The sequence below is a fragment of the Scyliorhinus torazame genome, chromosome 2, assembly GCF_047496885.1.
Source record: "Scyliorhinus torazame isolate Kashiwa2021f chromosome 2, sScyTor2.1, whole genome shotgun sequence".
NCBI lineage: Eukaryota > Metazoa > Chordata > Chondrichthyes > Carcharhiniformes > Scyliorhinidae > Scyliorhinus > Scyliorhinus torazame.
The window spans coordinates 380,860,947-380,878,337 of record NC_092708.1 but is presented as its reverse complement, the minus strand read 5'-3'; the positions used below and the strand labels follow the sequence as shown (position 1 = coordinate 380,878,337).

General features: G+C 52.2%; 1 protein-coding gene across 2 annotated transcripts in view; it reads left to right on the top strand.

Moving 5' to 3' along the window:
- Positions 1-17,391, top strand: part of ism2a (isthmin 2a) — a 93,019-nt gene that overhangs the window by 56,943 nt on the left and 18,685 nt on the right. For both annotated transcript variants that reach the window (XM_072493584.1, XM_072493583.1), the window contains exon 4: positions 16,196-16,336. In XM_072493584.1, coding sequence (XP_072349685.1) covers positions 16,196-16,336 — 141 coding nt within the window. The remainder of the gene's footprint in view (positions 1-16,195; positions 16,337-17,391) is intronic.

Sequence of the window (17,391 nt, the reverse complement as noted above, 5' to 3'; positions counted from 1 at the left end):
GGTTATCGGGGAGAGAGAGAGTCAGGGTGTCGGAGAGAGAGAGTCAGGGTGTCGGAGAGAGAGAGTCAGGGTGTCGGAGAGAGAGAGTCAGGGTGTCGGAGAGAGAGAGTCAGGGTGTCGGAGAGAGAGAGTCAGGGTGTCGGAGAGAGAGAGTCAGGGTGTCGGAGAGAGAGAGTCAGGGTGTCGGAGAGAGAGTCAGGTTATCGGGGAGAGAGAGAGTCAGGGTGTCGGAGAGAGAGAGTCAGGGTGTCGGAGAGAGAGAGTCAGGGTGTCGGAGAGAGAGAGAGAGTCAGGGTGTCGGAGAGAGAGAGTCAGGGTGTCGGAGAGAGAGAGTCAGGGTGTCGGAGAGAGAGTTAGGGTGTCGGACAGAGAGAGTTAGGGTGTCGGAGAGAGAGAGTCAGGGTGTCGGAGAGAGAGTTATGGTGTCGGAGAGAGAGAGTCAGGGTGTCGGAGAGAGAAAATCAGGTTATCGGAGAGAGAGAGTCAGGGTGTCGGAGAGAGAGAGTTAGGGTGTCGGAGAGAGAGTTAGGGTGTCGGAGAGAGAGAGTTAGGGTGTCGGAGAGAGAGAGTCAGGGTGTCGGAGAGAGTCAGGGTGTCGGAGAGAGAGAGTCAGGGTGTCGGAGAGAGAGTTAGGGTGTCGGAGAGAGAGTCAGGGTGTCGGAGAGAGAGAGTTAGGGTGTCGGAGAGAGAGAGTTAGGGTGGCGGAGAGAGAGAGTCAGGGTGTCGGAGAGAGAGAGAGAGCTGGGGTGTCGGAGAGAGAGAGAGAGCTGGGGTGTCCGAGAGAGAGGGGGTTAGGGTGTCGGAGAGAGAGTCAGGTTGTCGGAGAGAGAGAGTCAGGGTGTCGGAGAGAGAGAGTCAGGGTGTCGGAGAGAGAGAGTCAGGGTGTCGGAGAGAGAGTTAGGGTGTCGGAGAGAGAGAGTCAGGGTGTCGGAGAGAGAGAGTCAGGGTGTCGGAGAGAGAGAGTCAGGGTGTCGGAGAGAGAGAGTCAGGGTGTCGGAGAGAGAGAGTCAGGGTGTCGGAGAGAGAGAGTCAGGGTGTCGGAGAGAGAGAGTCAGGGTGTCGGAGAGAGAGAGTCAGGGTGTCGGAGAGAGAGAGTCAGGGTGTCGGAGAGAGAGAGTCAGGGTGTCGGAGAGAGAGAGTCAGGGTGTCGGGGAGAGAGAGTCAGGGTGTCGGAGAGAGAGAGTCAGGGTGTCGGAGAGAGAGAGTCAGGGTGTCGGAGAGAGAGAGTCAGGGTGTGGGAGAGAGCGTCAGGGTGTCGGAGAGAGAGAGTCAGGGTGGCGGAGAGAGAGAGTCAGGTTATCGGAGAGAGAGAGTCAGGGTGTCGGAGAGAGAGAGTCAGGGTGTCGGAGAGAGAGAGTCAGGGTGTCGGAGAGAGAGAGTCAGGGTGTCGGAGAGAGAGTTAGGGTGTCGGAGAGAGAGAGTCAGGGTGTCGGAGAGAGAGAGTCAGGGTGTCGGAGAGAGAGAGAGAGTCAGGGTGTCGGAGAGAGAGAGTCAGGGTGTCGGAGAGAGAGAGTCAGGGTGTCGGAGAGAGAGTCAGGGTGTCGGAGAGAGAGAGTCAGGGTGTCGGAGAGAGAGAGTCAGGGTGTCGGAGAGAGAGAGTCAGGGTGTCGGAGAGAGAGTCAGGGTGTCGGAGAGAGAGTCAGGGTGTCGGAGAGAGAGAGTCAGGGTGTCGGAGAGAGAGAGTCAGGGTGTCGGAGAGAGAGAGTCAGGGTGTCGGAGAGAGAGTCAGGGTGTCGGAGAGAGAGAGTCAGGGTGTCGGAGAGAGAGAGTCTGGGTGTCGGAGAGAGAGAGTCAGGGTGTCGGAGAGAGAGTGTCAGGGTGTCGGAGAGAGAGAGGGAGTTAGGGTGTCGGAGAGAGAGAGTCAGGGTGTCGGAGACAGAGAGTTAGGGTGTCGGAGAGAGAGAGTCAGGGTGTCGGAGAGAGAGAGTTAGGGTGTCGGAGAGAGAGAGTCAGGGTGTCGGAGAGAGAGAGTCAGGGTGTCGGAGAGAGAGAGTTAGGGTGTCGGAGAGAGAGAGTCAGGGTGTCGGAGAGAGAGAGTCAGGGTGTCGGAGAGAGAGAGTTAGGGTGGCGGAGAGAGAGAGTCAGGGTGTCGGAGAGAGAGAGTCAGGGTGTCGGAGAGAGAGAGGGAGTTAGGGTGGCGGAGAGAGAGAGTCAGGTTATCGGAGAGAGAGAGTCAGGGTGTCGGAGAGAGAGAGTCAGGGTGTCGGAGAGAGAGAGTCAGGGTGTCGGAGAGAGAGAGTCAGGGTGTCGGAGAGAGAGTCAGGTTATCGGGGAGAGAGAGAGTCAGGGTGTCGGAGAGAGAGAGTCAGGGTGTCGGAGAGAGAGAGTCAGGGTGTCGGAGAGAGAGAGTCAGGGTGTCGGAGAGAGAGAGTCAGGGTGTCGGAGAGAGAGAGTCAGGGTGTCGGAGAGAGAGAGTCAGGGTGTCGGAGAGAGAGAGTCAGGGTGTCGGAGAGAGAGTTAGGGTGTCGGAGAGAGAGAGTTAGGGTGTCGGAGAGAGAGAGTCAGGGTGTCGGAGAGAGAGTTAGGGTGTCGGAGAGAGAGAGTCAGGGTGTCGGAGAGAGAGAATCAGGTTATCGGAGAGAGAGAGTCAGGGTGTCGGAGAGAGAGAGTTAGGGTGTCGGAGAGAGAGTTAGGGTGTCGGAGAGAGAGAGTTAGGGTGTCGGAGAGAGAGAGTCAGGGTGTCGGAGAGAGAGAGTCAGGGTGTCGGAGAGAGAGAGTCAGGGTGTCGGAGAGAGAGAGTCAGGGTGTCGGAGAGAGAGTTAGGGTGTCGGAGAGAGAGTCAGGGTGTCGGAGAGAGAGAGTTAGGGTGTCGGAGAGAGAGAGTTAGGGTGGCGGAGAGAGAGAGTCAGGGTGTCGGAGAGAGAGAGAGAGCTGGGGTGTCGGAGAGAGAGAGAGAGCTGGGGTGTCCGAGAGAGAGGGGGTTAGGGTGTCGGAGAGAGAGTCAGGTTGTCGGAGAGAGAGAGTCAGGGTGTCGGAGAGAGAGAGTCAGGGTGTCGGAGAGAGAGAGTCAGGGTGTCGGAGAGAGAGTTAGGGTGTCGGAGAGAGAGAGTCAGGGTGTCGGAGAGAGAGAGTCAGGGTGTCGGAGAGAGAGAGTCAGGGTGTCGGAGAGAGAGAGTCAGGGTGTCGGAGAGAGAGAGTCAGGGTGTCGGAGAGAGAGAGTCAGGGTGTCGGAGAGAGAGAGTCAGGGTGTCGGAGAGAGAGAGTCAGGGTGTCGGAGAGAGAGAGTCAGGGTGTCGGAGAGAGAGAGTCAGGGTGTCGGGGAGAGAGAGTCAGGGTGTCGGAGAGAGAGAGTCAGGGTGTCGGAGAGAGAGAGTCAGGGTGTCGGAGAGAGAGAGTCAGGGTGTCGGAGAGAGCGTCAGGGTGTCGGAGAGAGAGAGTCAGGGTGGCGGAGAGAGAGAGTCAGGTTATCGGAGAGAGAGAGTCAGGGTGTCGGAGAGAGAGAGTCAGGGTGTCGGAGAGAGAGAGTCAGGGTGTCGGAGAGAGAGAGTCAGGGTGTCGGAGAGAGAGTTAGGGTGTCGGAGAGAGAGAGTCAGGGTGTCGGAGAGAGAGAGTCAGGGTGTCGGAGAGAGAGAGAGAGTCAGGGTGTCGGAGAGAGAGAGTCAGGGTGTCGGAGAGAGAGAGTCAGGGTGTCGGAGAGAGAGTCAGGGTGTCGGAGAGAGAGAGTCAGGGTGTCGGAGAGAGAGAGTCAGGGTGTCGGAGAGAGAGAGTCAGGGTGTCGGAGAGAGAGTCAGGGTGTCGGAGAGAGAGTCAGGGTGTCGGAGAGAGAGAGTCAGGGTGTCGGAGAGAGAGAGTCAGGGTGTCGGAGAGAGAGAGTCAGGGTGTCGGAGAGAGAGTCAGGGTGTCGGAGAGAGAGAGTCAGGGTGTCGGAGAGAGAGAGTCTGGGTGTCGGAGAGAGAGAGTCAGGGTGTCGGAGAGAGAGTGTCAGGGTGTCGGAGAGAGAGAGGGAGTTAGGGTGTCGGAGAGAGAGAGTCAGGGTGTCGGAGACAGAGAGTTAGGGTGTCGGAGAGAGAGAGTCAGGGTGTCGGAGAGAGAGAGTTAGGGTGTCGGAGAGAGAGAGTCAGGGTGTCGGAGAGAGAGAGTCAGGGTGTCGGAGAGAGAGAGTTAGGGTGTCGGAGAGAGAGAGTCAGGGTGTCGGAGAGAGAGAGTCAGGGTGTCGGAGAGAGAGAGTTAGGGTGGCGGAGAGAGAGAGTCAGGGTGTCGGAGAGAGAGAGTCAGGGTGTCGGAGAGAGAGAGGGAGTTAGGGTGGCGGAGAGAGAGAGTCAGGTTATCGGAGAGAGAGAGTCAGGGTGTCGGAGAGAGAGAGTTAGGGTGGCGGAGAGAGAGAGTCAGGGTGTCGGAGAGAGAGAGTCAGGGTGTCGGAGAGAGAGAGTTAGGGTGGCGGAGAGAGAGAGAGTCAGGGTGTCGGAGAGAGTCAGGGTGTCGGAGAGAGAGAGGGAGTTAGGGTGGCGGAGAGAGAGAGTCAGGGTGTCGGAGAGAGAGAGGGAGTTAGGGTGGCGGAGAGAGAGAGTCAGGTTATCGGAGAGAGAGAGTCAGGGTGGCGGAGAGAGAGAGTCAGGGTGTCGGAGAGAGAGAGTCAGGGTGTCGGAGAGAGAGAGTCAGGGTGTCGGAGAGAGAGTGTTAGGGTGTCGGAGAGAGAGAGTTAGGGTGTCGGAGAGAGAGAGTTAGGGTGTCGGAGAGAGAGAGTCAGGGTGTCGGAGAGAGAGAGGGAGTTAGGGTGGCGGAGAGAGAGAGTCAGGTTATCGGAGAGAGAGAGTCAGGGTGTCGGAGAGAGAGAGTCAGGGTGTCGGAGAGAGAGAGTCAGGGTGTCGGAGAGAGAGAGTCAGGGTGTCGGAGAGAGAGAGTCAGGGTGTCGGAGAGAGAGAGTCAGGGTGTCGGAGAGAGAGAGTCAGGGTGTCGGAGAGTGAGAGGGAGTTAGGGTGTCGGAGAGAGAGAGTCAGGGTGTCGGAGAGAGAGAGGGAGTTAGGGTGGCGGAGAGAGAGAGTCAGGTTATCGGAGAGAGAGAGTCAGGGTGTCGGAGAGAGAGAGTCAGGGTGTCGGAGAGAGAGTGTCAGGGTGTCGGAGAGTGAGAGGGAGTTAGGGTGTCGGAGAGAGAGAGTCAGGGTGTCGGAGAGAGAGAGGGAGTTAGGGTGGCGGAGAGAGAGAGTCAGGTTATCGGAGAGAGAGAGTCAGGGTGTCGGAGAGAGAGAGTCTGGGTGTCGGAGAGAGAGAGTCAGGGTGTCGGAGAGAGAGAGGGAGTTAGGGTGGCGGAGAGAGAGAGTCATGTTATCGGAGAGAGAGAGTCAGGGTGTCGGAGAGAGAGAGAGTCAGGGTGTCGGAGAGAGAGAGTCAGGGTGTCGGAGAGAGAGTGTCAGGGTGTCGGAGAGAGAGAGGGAGTTAGGGTGGCGGAGAGAGAGAGTCAGGTTATCGGAGAGAGAGAGTCAGGGTGGCGGAGAGAGAGAGTCAGGGTGTCGGAGAGAGAGTTAGGGTGTCGGAGAGAGAGTCAGGGTGTCGGAGAGAGAGAGTTAGGGTGTCGGAGAGAGAGAGTCAGGGTGTCGGAGAGAGAGAGGGAGTCAGGGTGTCGGAGAGAGAGAGTCAGGGTGTCGGAGAGAGAGAGGGAGTTAGGGTGGCGGAGAGAGAGAGTCATGTTATCGGAGAGAGAGAGTTAGGGTGTCGGAGAGAGAGAGAGTCAGGGTGTCGGAGAGAGAGAGGGAGCTGGGGTGTTGGAGAGAGAGAGAGAGGGAGCTGGGGCGTCAGAGAGAGAGAGAGAGAGGGAGCTGGGGTGTCGGAGAGAGAGAGAGAGGGAGCTGGGGTGTCGGAGAGAGAGAGAGAGGGAGCTGGGGTGTCGGCGAGCGAGAGAGGGGGGAGCTGGGGTATTGGAGAGAGAGGGAGGGAGCTGGAGTGTTGGAGAGAGAGAGGGAGGGAGCTGGGGTGTCGGAGAGAGAGAGAGAGGGAGCTGGGGTGTCGGAGAGCGAGAGAGGGAGGGAGCTGGGTGTCGGAGAGAGAGAGGGAGCTGGGGTGTCGGAGAGAGAGAGAGGGAGCTGGGGTGTCGGAGAGCGAGAGAGCTGGGGTGTCGGAGAGAGAGAGAGGGAAGGAGCTGGGTGTCGGAGAGAGAGAGAGGGAGCTGGGGTCGGAGAGCGAGTGAGGGAGCTGGGGTGTCGGAGAGCGAGTGAGCTGGGGTGTCGGAGAGAGAGAGAGAGGGAGCTGGGGTGTCGGAGAGCGAGAGAGCTGGGGTGTTGGAGAGAGAGAGAGGGAAGGAGCTGGGTGTCGGAGAGAGAGAGAGGGAGCTGGGGTCGGAGAGCGAGTGAGGGAGCTGGGGTGTCGGAGAGCGAGTGAGCTGGGGTGTCGGAGAGAGAGAGAGAGGGAGCTGGGGTGTCGGAGAGAGAGAGAGAGGGAGCTGGGGTGTCGGAGAGAGAGAGAGAGGGAGCTGGGGTGTCGGAGAGAGAGAGAGAGAGGGAGCTGGGGTGTCCGAGAGAGGGAGGGAGCTGGGGTGTCGGAGAGAGAGAGAGAGAGGGAGCTGGGGTGTCAGAGAGAGAGAGGGAGCTGGGGTGTCCATCCCGAATTAGGGAGACCCAAAGAGAGTTAATCCAGAGCTATTTAGTGTCCCTGCGTGCCGTGCCAGCTGCGTGCCAGAGGAGCTCCCTCTCTCTCTCTGGCCCCAAATACACACTTGCCTTTCCCGCAGCTCCTCTCGGCCTGCAGGTTAATTGCTGCTCACTTCAAAGACTTGGCATGAACTCTCAACAAATTCTTCAATTGGCTGCTGAGAAGCTGTCAGTAAAACCCAGCTGCCTGCGTTTACTGAGCTTGTTAATCAACTCTCTCCAGCCTGTGAGTAAGCCAGATGTGGAGAATTTCCAGAAACCTTGCCCACACACAGACTTGGTGACTAACCTTTTACAAGACAAATCTAGTCAACAAAGCATCGATGTCACGGGAAGTTTGTTGAAGACACGTCTTCTAAATTAAGGGGCAATTAAGCGTGGCCAGTTCACCTACCCTGTGCATCTTTCTGGGTTGTGGGGGTGAGACCCACGCAGACACAGGGAGAATGTGCAAACTCCACACGGACAGTGACTCGGGGCCGGGATCGAACCCGGGTCCTTGGCGCCGTGAGGCAGCAGTGCTAACCACTGCGCCGCCGTGCCACCCCTTCCTGCGGCAGTTCGTCCGAGAATAAAACACGTTTTGGGAAGACAGGCGTGTTCCATCGTGGAATGCACAATGCATTCTCCGCATTTAAGGCGGTGCTGTAGTCGTGTGGCTCGGCGAGCCGCACTCGCGTCTCTATAAGCCGAAAGGTTGTGGGTTTGTGCCCCGCTTTAGGTTCTTGAGCACTAACACCCCAGCATAGCACCTACCCCCTTAGGTGAATTAAAATATCCCATGGCATCAGATCGGGTAACTGATCAGGTAACTTCTCCCAGACGCCCTGACCAGTATTTATCCCTCAATTAACAACACAAAAATAAGATTATCTGCCCATTATCACTTTGCTGTTTGTGGGAGCTTGCTGTGCATTCATTGGCTGCCGCCTTTCCTAAACAACCACAGTGACTGCAATTGCCTTGAGCCATCTGGTGGTTGTGACACTCACTTCAAAAATGTAAGTTGTTATTTTCTAAGGTTGCAAATTCTTATTGTGGTCACGCAAACACCAGCCGATTTCAGCGTCAGTGCGGTTGAAGTGGGCCCTGTAAGAATATTTCAAACATCCTAAGGTTGTGAAAGCACCCCATCTGGAGCACTGTGTACAGTTCTGGTCTCCTTCTTTAAGAAAGGATACAAATGCATTTGAAGCAGTTCAGGGAAGGGTCACTCGACTGATTGGGGGCAGAGCGGGGGTACCTTACGAGGAAAGATTGGACAGGGTGGGTTGTATCCATTAGAAAAGTGTGAGCTGACCTTATTGAGACAATTAAGATCCTAAAGGAACTTGACAGGGTGGATACTGAGAGAATGTATTCCCTTGTGGGAGAGATTAGAAAAATAAGGAGCAGGATTCTCCGACCCCGCGCCGGGTCAGAGAATCCCGCCCCCGCCGGCTGCCGGATTCTTAGGCGCCGGGGTTTTGGCGGGGGCGGGAATCGCGCCGCGCCGGTCGGACAAGAGTTTACCAATTTGAAATCGCCCTGCACTGCATCTGGATAAATAACTCCTGAGGTTAAGGTGGTGGAATTTTCCAAAGAGTAAAGGAGGGAGAGGATTGCAGGTTCAGCCATCCATAGGTCACACGTTTCGCAAAGGCGTCAGTGATTTTAGTTTCTATTCACACCTTTGACTGTCATAATCCAGGCAGGCTAGCTAAACTTCAGTTTGCCAATGTGTAACAATGTTATTGTAATATAGTCTGTGTGCGGGATTCATGCCCCCCGCCATTGGCTGTCGGTGGGATCTTCCAGTCCTACCAATGACTATGGAGTTTTGTGTGACTCGTCCATCCCGCCGCTGGGGGATCCACTGCGGGGGGTCACCTTTGGCCGGACCGGGAGATCCTGCCAGTGGGAAGCGTCATTAGAACTCCACCCTATATCTTGAGGATTTCCCAGTCCTAGTATATTATTGAGACTGTATTGTTGTGAAAATATGGCTCATAATTCAGGAGTTTTAGAATATAACTTTAGGTTTTGGTGTTAGGAATTAAAGTTTTAACTGTGGAAAAAAGATGTGCAATTCCAACAAGCTTGGAGTTAATTACGGTTGAAACCTTGCCTGTGTTTATCTTACAAGATCAGAGTTGATAGGGATATAAAACTTAAACAAGGGTGACTCATTTCTGGGCCTTCTGGGTCTGCATTCTCTGTTTTCGCGACTATGTCCCCAAGCCGGCGTCAGAACTGTGGACTTTCACGCCCGACAAACTGGCGTGAAAGGGCCACATATTCCCAGCCCTGCAGAGGGCTAGCAGAGACCCAGCGTAAAACTAGCAGCTTTTGCTGTGGATACGGGCCCCCCGCACCTCCGGGTCAGAGGCCGCGCATGCGCACGGCGGCGGCCTCCAGCGACCACGCCGTGATCCACGGCGACCTCGGACTGCAGAGCTGGACATTGAAAATAGACCCACCCTCCCCATCGGCCGCGCGCCCGACCCTGACCGCCCGCCCAAACATTGCCCGGCCACGTATGAGGCCCCCCTGCACTCCGATCGGCCCGCCCCCGACCAGGGCGGCCGCGGACTGAGTCCGCAGCCGCCACGCTAGTTTCCCGACTGGCCGGTCGGGGGTGGAGAATGGCGGAGCGGGCCTCTGGCAATGGCCCCAGGTAGGTGCTCCGAGTACGACACTTTTCGGGACCTGCAGAATCAGGGAACCGGCGCCGGCCCGAATTCTGTGTGGGGAAATGGATTCTCCCCCGCCGGCGCCAGCTGAGATTTCGGTGACGGGGTGCGGAGAATCCAACCCAAGGTTCTATCATTATCGTCACAAAAGAGGCTAAAAGCTAGAAATTCTGGGAAAGAGCATCAGAAAACTCTATTAGAGATGAAAATTATTCATATGGGTCAGAGAATCAAAGAGTTGTGTTGAAGATAAAATAATGCATTTGCATTTGCTCTTTGAATCGCCCTAAAGCATACAATGTTGCCATCGAGATGATGATTCAGGGTGAAGCCTTGGATTAAGTTATCTGTGTGTTTGCTGACAGAAGCACGTAGTTCAGTTTTGGAACAGGCAGAGGCAGTCCTAGTCTTAACTTTGGGCTTCAGTTCACAGAGTTGGGAGAGTCAAATGAGTGCTGAATTTGGTGCATTTTGAGTGCTATAGTAAGAGTTTGGTGACCGAGGGAGTATAAGGCTTCATTTTTATCTAAAGTTTAGTCTTTCTTTTATTTAGTTCATTAACTTAAAAGTTGCTGTTTGGTTTAGAAGAAGGTGAATTTTCAATCAGCTTTAAACAAGCTTCTACTTGTAGGCACTTGCAGCTGGAGCTTGTTAATTAGTTAATTGGATTAGGCCAGTTTTCAGAGGCTAGATTCACAGTGTAAAAGTGATCCCCTACAGTGCAGACTTTGTTTGCACTGAGTGCTGAATTTTGGTGCATTTTGAGTGCTATAGTAAGAGTTTGGTGACCGAGGGAGTATAAGGCTTCATTTTTATCTAAAGTTTAGTCTTTCTTTTATTTAGTTCATTAACTTAAAAGTTGCTGTTTGGTTTAGAAGAAGGTGAATTTTCAATCAGCTTTAAACAAGCTTCTACTTGTAGGCACTTGCAGCTGGAGCTTGTTAATTAGTTAATTGGATTAGGCCAGTTTTCAGAGGCTAGATTCACAGTATAAAAGTGATCCCCTACACTTTGTTTGCACTGAGTGCTGAATTTGGTGCATTTTGAGTGCTATAGTAAGAGTTTGGTGACCGAGGGAGTATAAGGCTTCATTTTTATCTAAAGTTTAGTCTTTCTTTTATTTAGTTCATTAACTTAAAAGTTGCTGTTTGGTTTAGAAGAAGGTGAATTTTCAATCAGCTTTAAACAAGCTTCTACTTGTAGGCACTTGCAGCTGGAGCTTGTTAATTAGTTAATTGGATTAGGCCAGTTTTCAGAGGCTAGATTCACAGTATAAAAGTGATCCCCTACAGTGCAGACTTTGTTTGCACTGAGTGCTGAATTTGGTGCATTTTGAGTGCAATAGTAAGAGTTTGGTGACCGAGGGAGTTAGGTGAGGAGGGAGTAAGGTGCTCCTTTCATTTTGTTTCCTACATTTCCGCAAAGAGTGAGAAGAGAGCCAGGAGTTTACAGAAAGTGTAGCTGACTGGGAGCAGAGTCGAAGGGCGGAGATCTAGTTAGTCCACAGGGCAGCTATATTCTGTCAGGTAAGAGGGGATGGAGGCTAGGCCAGTTGCATGCTCCTCCTGTAGGATGTGGGTGGTGAGGGATACCACCGGTGTCCCCGCTGACTATACCTGCAGGAAGTGCACCCAACTTCAGCTCCTCAAAGACCGTGTTATGGAACTGAAGCTGAAGCTGGATGAACTTCGGATCATCCGGGAGGCAGAGGGGGGGATTGAGAAGAGTTACAGGGAGGTAACCACACCTAAGGCACAGGACAAGAATAGCTGGGTTACAGTCAGGGGGAAAAAAAACAAACAGGCAGACAGTGCAGGGATCCCTCGTGGCCGTTCCCCTTCAAAACAAGTATACCGTTTTGGATGCTGTTGGGGTGGGGATGACCTACCGGGGGAAGGCCCTAGCGGCCAGGTCTCTGGCACTAAGTCTGGCTCTGGGGCTCAGAAGGGAAGGGGGGAGAATAGAAAAGCAATAGTTGTAGGAGATTCAATGGTCAGGGGAATAGATAGGAGATTCTGTGGTCGCGAGCGAGACTCCCGGAAGGTATGTTGCCTCCCGGGTGCCAGGGCCAGGGGTGTCTCGGATCGTGTCTTCAGGATCCTTAAGGGGGAGGGGGAGCAGCCAGAAGTCGTGGTGCACATTGGTACTAACAACATAGGTAGGAAAAAGGGTGTGGAGGTAATAAACAAGTTTAGGGAGTTAGGCTGGAAGCTAAAAGCCAGGACAGACAGAGTTGTCATCTCTGGTTTGTTGCCGGTGCCACGTGATAGCGAGGCTAGGAATAGGGAGAGAGTGCAGCTGAACACGTGGCTGCAGGAATGGTGTAGGGGGGAAGGCTTCAGGTATTTGGATAATTGGAGCGCATTCTGGGGAAGGTGGGACCTGTACAAGCAGGACGGGTTGCATCTGAACCAGAGGGGCACCAATATCCTGGGAGGGAGGTTTTCTAGTACTCTTCGGGAGGGTTTAAACTAATTTGGCAGGGGAATGGGAACCGGATTTGTAGTCCAACAACTAAGGTAGCCGATATTCAGGACGCCAAAGCGTGTAATGAGGCAGTGGGGAAGGGAGCACTGACAAAGGAGAGTACTTGCAGGCACGGAGATGGGTTGAAGTGTGTATACTTCAACGCAAGAAGCATCAGGAATAAGGTGGGTGAACTTAAGGCATGGATCGGTACTTGGGACTACGATGTGGTGGCCATCACGGAAACTTGGATAGAAGAGGGGCAGAAATGGTTGTTGGAGGTCCCTGGTTATAGATGTTTCAATAAGATTAGGGAGGGTGGTAAAAGAGGTGGGGGGGGGTGGCATTGTTAATTAGAGATAGTATAACAGCTGCAGAAAGGCAGTTCGAGGAGTATCACCCTAATGAGGTAGTATGGATTGAAGTCAGAAATAGGAAAGGAGCAGTCACCTTGTTAGGAGTTTTCTATAGGCCCCCCAATAGTAGCAGAGATGTGGAGGAACAGATTGGGAAACAGATTTTGGAAAGGTGCAGAAGTCACAGGGTAGTAGTCATGGGTGACTTTAACTTCCCAAATATTGAGTGGAAACTCTTTAGATCAAATAGTTTGGATGGGGTGGTGTTTGTGCAGTGTGTCCAGGAAGCTTTTCTAACACAGTATGTAGATTGTCCGACCAGAGGAGGGGCAATATTGGATTTAGTACTTGGTAATGAACCAGGACAAGTGATAGATTTGTTAGTGGGGGAGCATTTTGGAGATAGTGACCACAATTCTGTGACTTTCACTTTAGTAATGGAGAGGGATAGGTGCGTGCAACAGGGCAAGGTTTACAATTGGGGGAAGGGTAAATACGATGTTGTCAGACAAGAATTGAAGTGCATAAGTTGGGAACACAGGCTGTCAGGGAAGGACACAAGTGAAATGTGGAACTTGTTCAAGGAACAGGTACTACGTGTCCTTGATATGTATGTCCCTGTCAGGCAGGGAAGAGATGGTCGAGTGAGGGAACCATGGTTGACAAGAGAGGTTGAATGTCTTGTTAAGAGGAAAAAGGTGACTTATGTAAGGCTGAGGAAACAAGGTTCAGACAGGGCATTGGAGGGATACAAGATAGCCAGGAGGGAATTGAAGAAAGGGATTAGGAGAGCTAAGAGAGGGCATGAACAATCTTTGGCGGGTAGGATCAAGGAAAACCCCAAGGCCTTTTACACATATGTGAGAAATATGAGAATGACTAGAGCGAGGGTAGGTCCGATCAAGGACAGTAGCGGGAGATTGTGTATTGAATCTGAAGAGATAGGAGAGGTCTTGAACGAGTACTTTTCTTCTGTATTTACAAATGAGGGGTGATATTGTTGGAGAGGACAGTGTGAAACAGATTGGTAAGCTCGAGGAAATACTTGTTAGGAAGGAAGATGTGTTGGGCATTTTGAAAAACTTGAGGATAGACAAGTCCCCCGGGCCTGACGGGATATATCCAAGGATTCTATGGGAAGCAAGAGATGAAATTGCAGAGCCGTTGGCAATGATCTTTTCGTCCTCACTGTCAACAGGGGTGGTACCAGGGGATTGGAGAGTGGCGAATGTCGTGCCCCTGTTCAAAAAAGGGACTAGGGATAACCCTGGGAATTACAGACATAGAATTTACATCGAATTTACAGTGCAGAAGGAGGCCATTCGGCCCATCGAGTCTGCACCGGCTCTTGGAAAGAGCACCCTACCCAAGGTCAACACCTCCACCCTATCCCTATCCCCATAACCCAGTAACCCCACCCAACACTAAGAGCAATTTTGGACACTAAGGGCAATTTCTGATGGCCAATCCACCTAACCTGCACATCTTTGGACTGTGGGAGGAAACCGGAGCACCCGGAGGAAACCCACGCACACACGGGGAGGATGTGCAGACTCCGCACAGACAGTGACCCAAGCCGGAATTGAACCTGGGAACCTGGAGCTGTGAAGCAATTGTGCTTTCCACAATGCTACCGTGCTGCCCGACCAGTTAGTCTTACTTCGGTGGTAGGCAAAGTAATGGAAAGGGTACTGAAGGATAGGATTTCTGAGCATCTGGAAAGACACTGCTTGATTAGGGATAGTCAGCACGGATTTGTGAGGGGTAGGTCTTGCCTTACAAGTCTTATTGAATTCTTTGAGGAGGTGACCAAGCATGTGGATGAAGGTAAAGCAGTGGATGTAGTGTACATGGATTTTAATAAGGCATTTGATAAGGTTCCCCATGGTAGGCTTATGCAGAAAGTAAGGAGGCATGGGATAGTGGGAAATTTGGCCAGTTGGATAACGAACTGGCTAACCGATAGAAGTCAGAGAGTGGTGGTGGATGGCAAATATTCAGCCTGGATCCCAGTTACCAGTGGCGTACCGCAGGGATCAGTTCTGGGTCCTCTGCTGTTTGTGATTTTCATTAATGACTTGGATGAGGGAATTGAAGGGTGGGTCAGTAAATTTGCAGACGATACGAAGATTGGTGGAGTTGTGGATAGTAAGGAGGGCTGTTGTCGGCTGCAAAGAGACATAGATAGGATGCAGAGCTGGGCTGAGAAGTGGCAGATGGAGTTTAACCCTGAAAAGTGTGAGGTTGTCCATTTTGGTCGGACAAATATGAATGCGGAATACAGGGTTAACGGTAGAGTTCTTGGCAATGTGGAGGAGCAGAGAGATCTTGGGGTCTATGTTCATACATCTTTGAAAGTTGCCACTCAAGTGGATAGAGCTGTGAAGAAGGCCTATGGTGTGCTCGCGTTCATTAACAGAGGGATTGAATTTAAGAGCCGTGAGGTGATGATGCAGCTGTACAAAACTTTGGTAAGGCCACATTTGGAGTACTGTGTACAGTTCTGGTCTCCTCATTTTAGGAAGGATGTGGAAGCTTTGGAAAAGGTGCAAAGAAGATTTACCAGGATGTTGCCTGGAATGGAGAGTAGGTCTTACGAGGAAAGGTTGAGGGTGCTAGGCCTTTTCTCATTAGAACGGAGAAGGATGAGGGGCGACTTGATAGAGGTTTATAAGATGATCAGGGGAATAGATAGAGTAGACAGTCAGAGACTTTTTCCCCAGGTGGAACAAACCATTACAAGGGGACATAAATTTAAGGTGAAAGGTGGAAGATATAGGAGGGATATCAGAGGTAGGTTCTTTACCCAGAGAGTAGTAGGGGCATGGAACGCACTGCCTGTGGAAGTAGTTGAGTCGGAAACATTAGGGACCTTCAAGCAGCTATTGGATAGGTACATGGATTACGGTAAAATGACATAGTGTAGATTTATTTGTTCTTAAGGGCAGCACGGTAGCATTGTGGATAGCACAATTGCTTCACAGCTCCAGGGTCCCAGGTTCGATTCCGGCTTGGGTCACTGTCTGTGCGGAGTCTGCACGTCCTCCCCGTGTCTGCGTGGGTTTCCTCCGGGTGCTCCGGTTTCCTCCCACAGTCCAAAGATGTGCAGGTTAGGTGGATTGGCCATGATAAATTGCCCTTAATGTCCAAAATTGCCCTTGGTGTTGGGTGGAGGTGTTGAGTTTGGGTAGGGTGCTCTTTCCAGGAGACGGTGCAGACTCAAAGGGCCGAATGGCCTCCTTCTGCACTGTAAATTCAATGATAATCTATGATTAATCTAGGACAAAGGTTCGGCACAACATCGTGGGCCGAAGGGCCTGTTCTGTGCTGTATTTTCTATGTTCTATGTTCTTAAATGTTAATTCGGCATGTACTTCATGCAGAGAAAATACTAACTGCATCGATCACTGAATGAAATGAAGGTGTGGCTCTATCTAGTTTGGATTTCATGAGGGAAAGGCAGCTGGGAGATTTGCTCTACCTTGCAGCTCATGGAAGAAATCAACCGTGATCCTCATAGAACCTTGTTGCAGAAAGCAGTCATCAGAGTTAGCTTGGAAACCTGTGGGAAGGCAGTTCTGCCAGAAACCTGAAAAAGGAGCTGAGGTATCCACAATCCCGGGGTGTATAAAGAAAAGGTAGATGTTTATGTAACCAAATAAGCTACAGAACGGGAACGCATGACTCTTATCTCCGAGCTCCGAGGATAACTGGAACACTGAGGGCGATAAGCCCCAGGAAAAGTGAATGAACCTTCAAGATTTTTGGAAGATAGGGGAACGTTTGGGAGAAAGCAATTAGTAGAATTGAATTTAAACACAAGACGTTATGAGGTATCGTTTACGTTCGTGGTATTTTCTTTGTTTAATTTCTCTTAATGTCAAGTTTATTTGTGTTAAAAATAGTGAACTCTTCTGGCATTGGTCTGCTGGTTAATTGCTGCTTGTTCGGAGTCCTTCTTTAATTGTTAACGGTGTAAAAAAATATTGACACAAATCTTTAAGCCCTGTTTTTCAAGCTGTGTTTTCTTTCATCCTCGCCCTGCTCCTTGAGGTTCCTATGATTCTGCACAAACAAAGGGTTTGCAGCATCTCTGACGTGTGTTCCTCTTGCTTCGCAGAATATGAAGATAATGAAGACTGGAGTGCCTGGTCCCCCTGCACCGTCACATGTGGCAGTGGCAACCAGAAGCGCACCAGGTCCTGTGGTTATGCCTGCACCGCAACCGAGTCACGAACATGTGACTTGAAACGATGTCCGGGTGAGTGTCGACAAAGGAAGATCTGAATACCGCCAGCACCCATAACAAAATGAATTGCTTCCCTAAAACCAATGGGGCAGTGTTCCAGCAGCATCTGGTATCTAACATATGCAAGGGGGGGATTTCCCGATCCCGTCTCTGGGGCTATTGGATTATCCGGATGCAGCATATACAGGAAAATTAAGAGGGGAGTAGTCGACTATCCAAGTAAATTTCTATCTGTTTAAATTAATGGACAGGAAACTAATTTTTGTTCTTGGGAGGTTAATGACGTGGCAGGGCTACATATACTGGCCATCCCTTGATCTCTCGAGGGCTCTGACATCTGAGCCAATAGGGCTGGATTTTACAGGGTGCCATGGTCCCCGCACAACCACCCCTCCCACCCACCCGGCTAAAATGTCAGAGGTCGGGGGTGGAACTCCAGCTGGCCATTAATAGACTAGGGGCGAAACCCCTGGGGGCAGGATGTCCCGCATCGTAGAGCTACCAGCCAATCGGAGACCAGCAGTTCTTCTGTACGGGCAGCGTCACCGTGAGGGGTGGTCGCGTTTGGTACCGTGCTCTGCACTTCAGGAGGCCCACAGAACTGGATTGGGATTTTCAAGTGTTTGGGGGTCTCGATGGATGCCAAGCTGTGACACCCTAGCGAGAGGGATTAGGGCTGAGGTTCGTGAGGCCATGGTGGGGTGGAAGGGAACCTAGGGGTGGGGGTGGAGAGGGGTGCAGTAACTGATTAAGGGGCTTCTGATGGGCCCAAGGTCCATTAAGGATGGTCCCCCCCCCTCATCCCCCCCTGGATCTGGATTCATAGGTAGACCAGATCAGGTAGCAGGGTGACAAGTCCCCTTCCCTGAAGGATAGGAGTGAACCAGGTGGGTTTTACAACAATCCAGCCGTTGCCATACTCGTGGTGTCTGATATCGGCCCAGGTTTATTGGTTTCAGATTTCCACCTTGCCATGGTGGGAATTGAACCGATAATCTACAGGAAACAAACCTCCTCGCCTGATCTTTCGACATACATTGCTGCCAATCAGAAGTCCAAGAAAATCT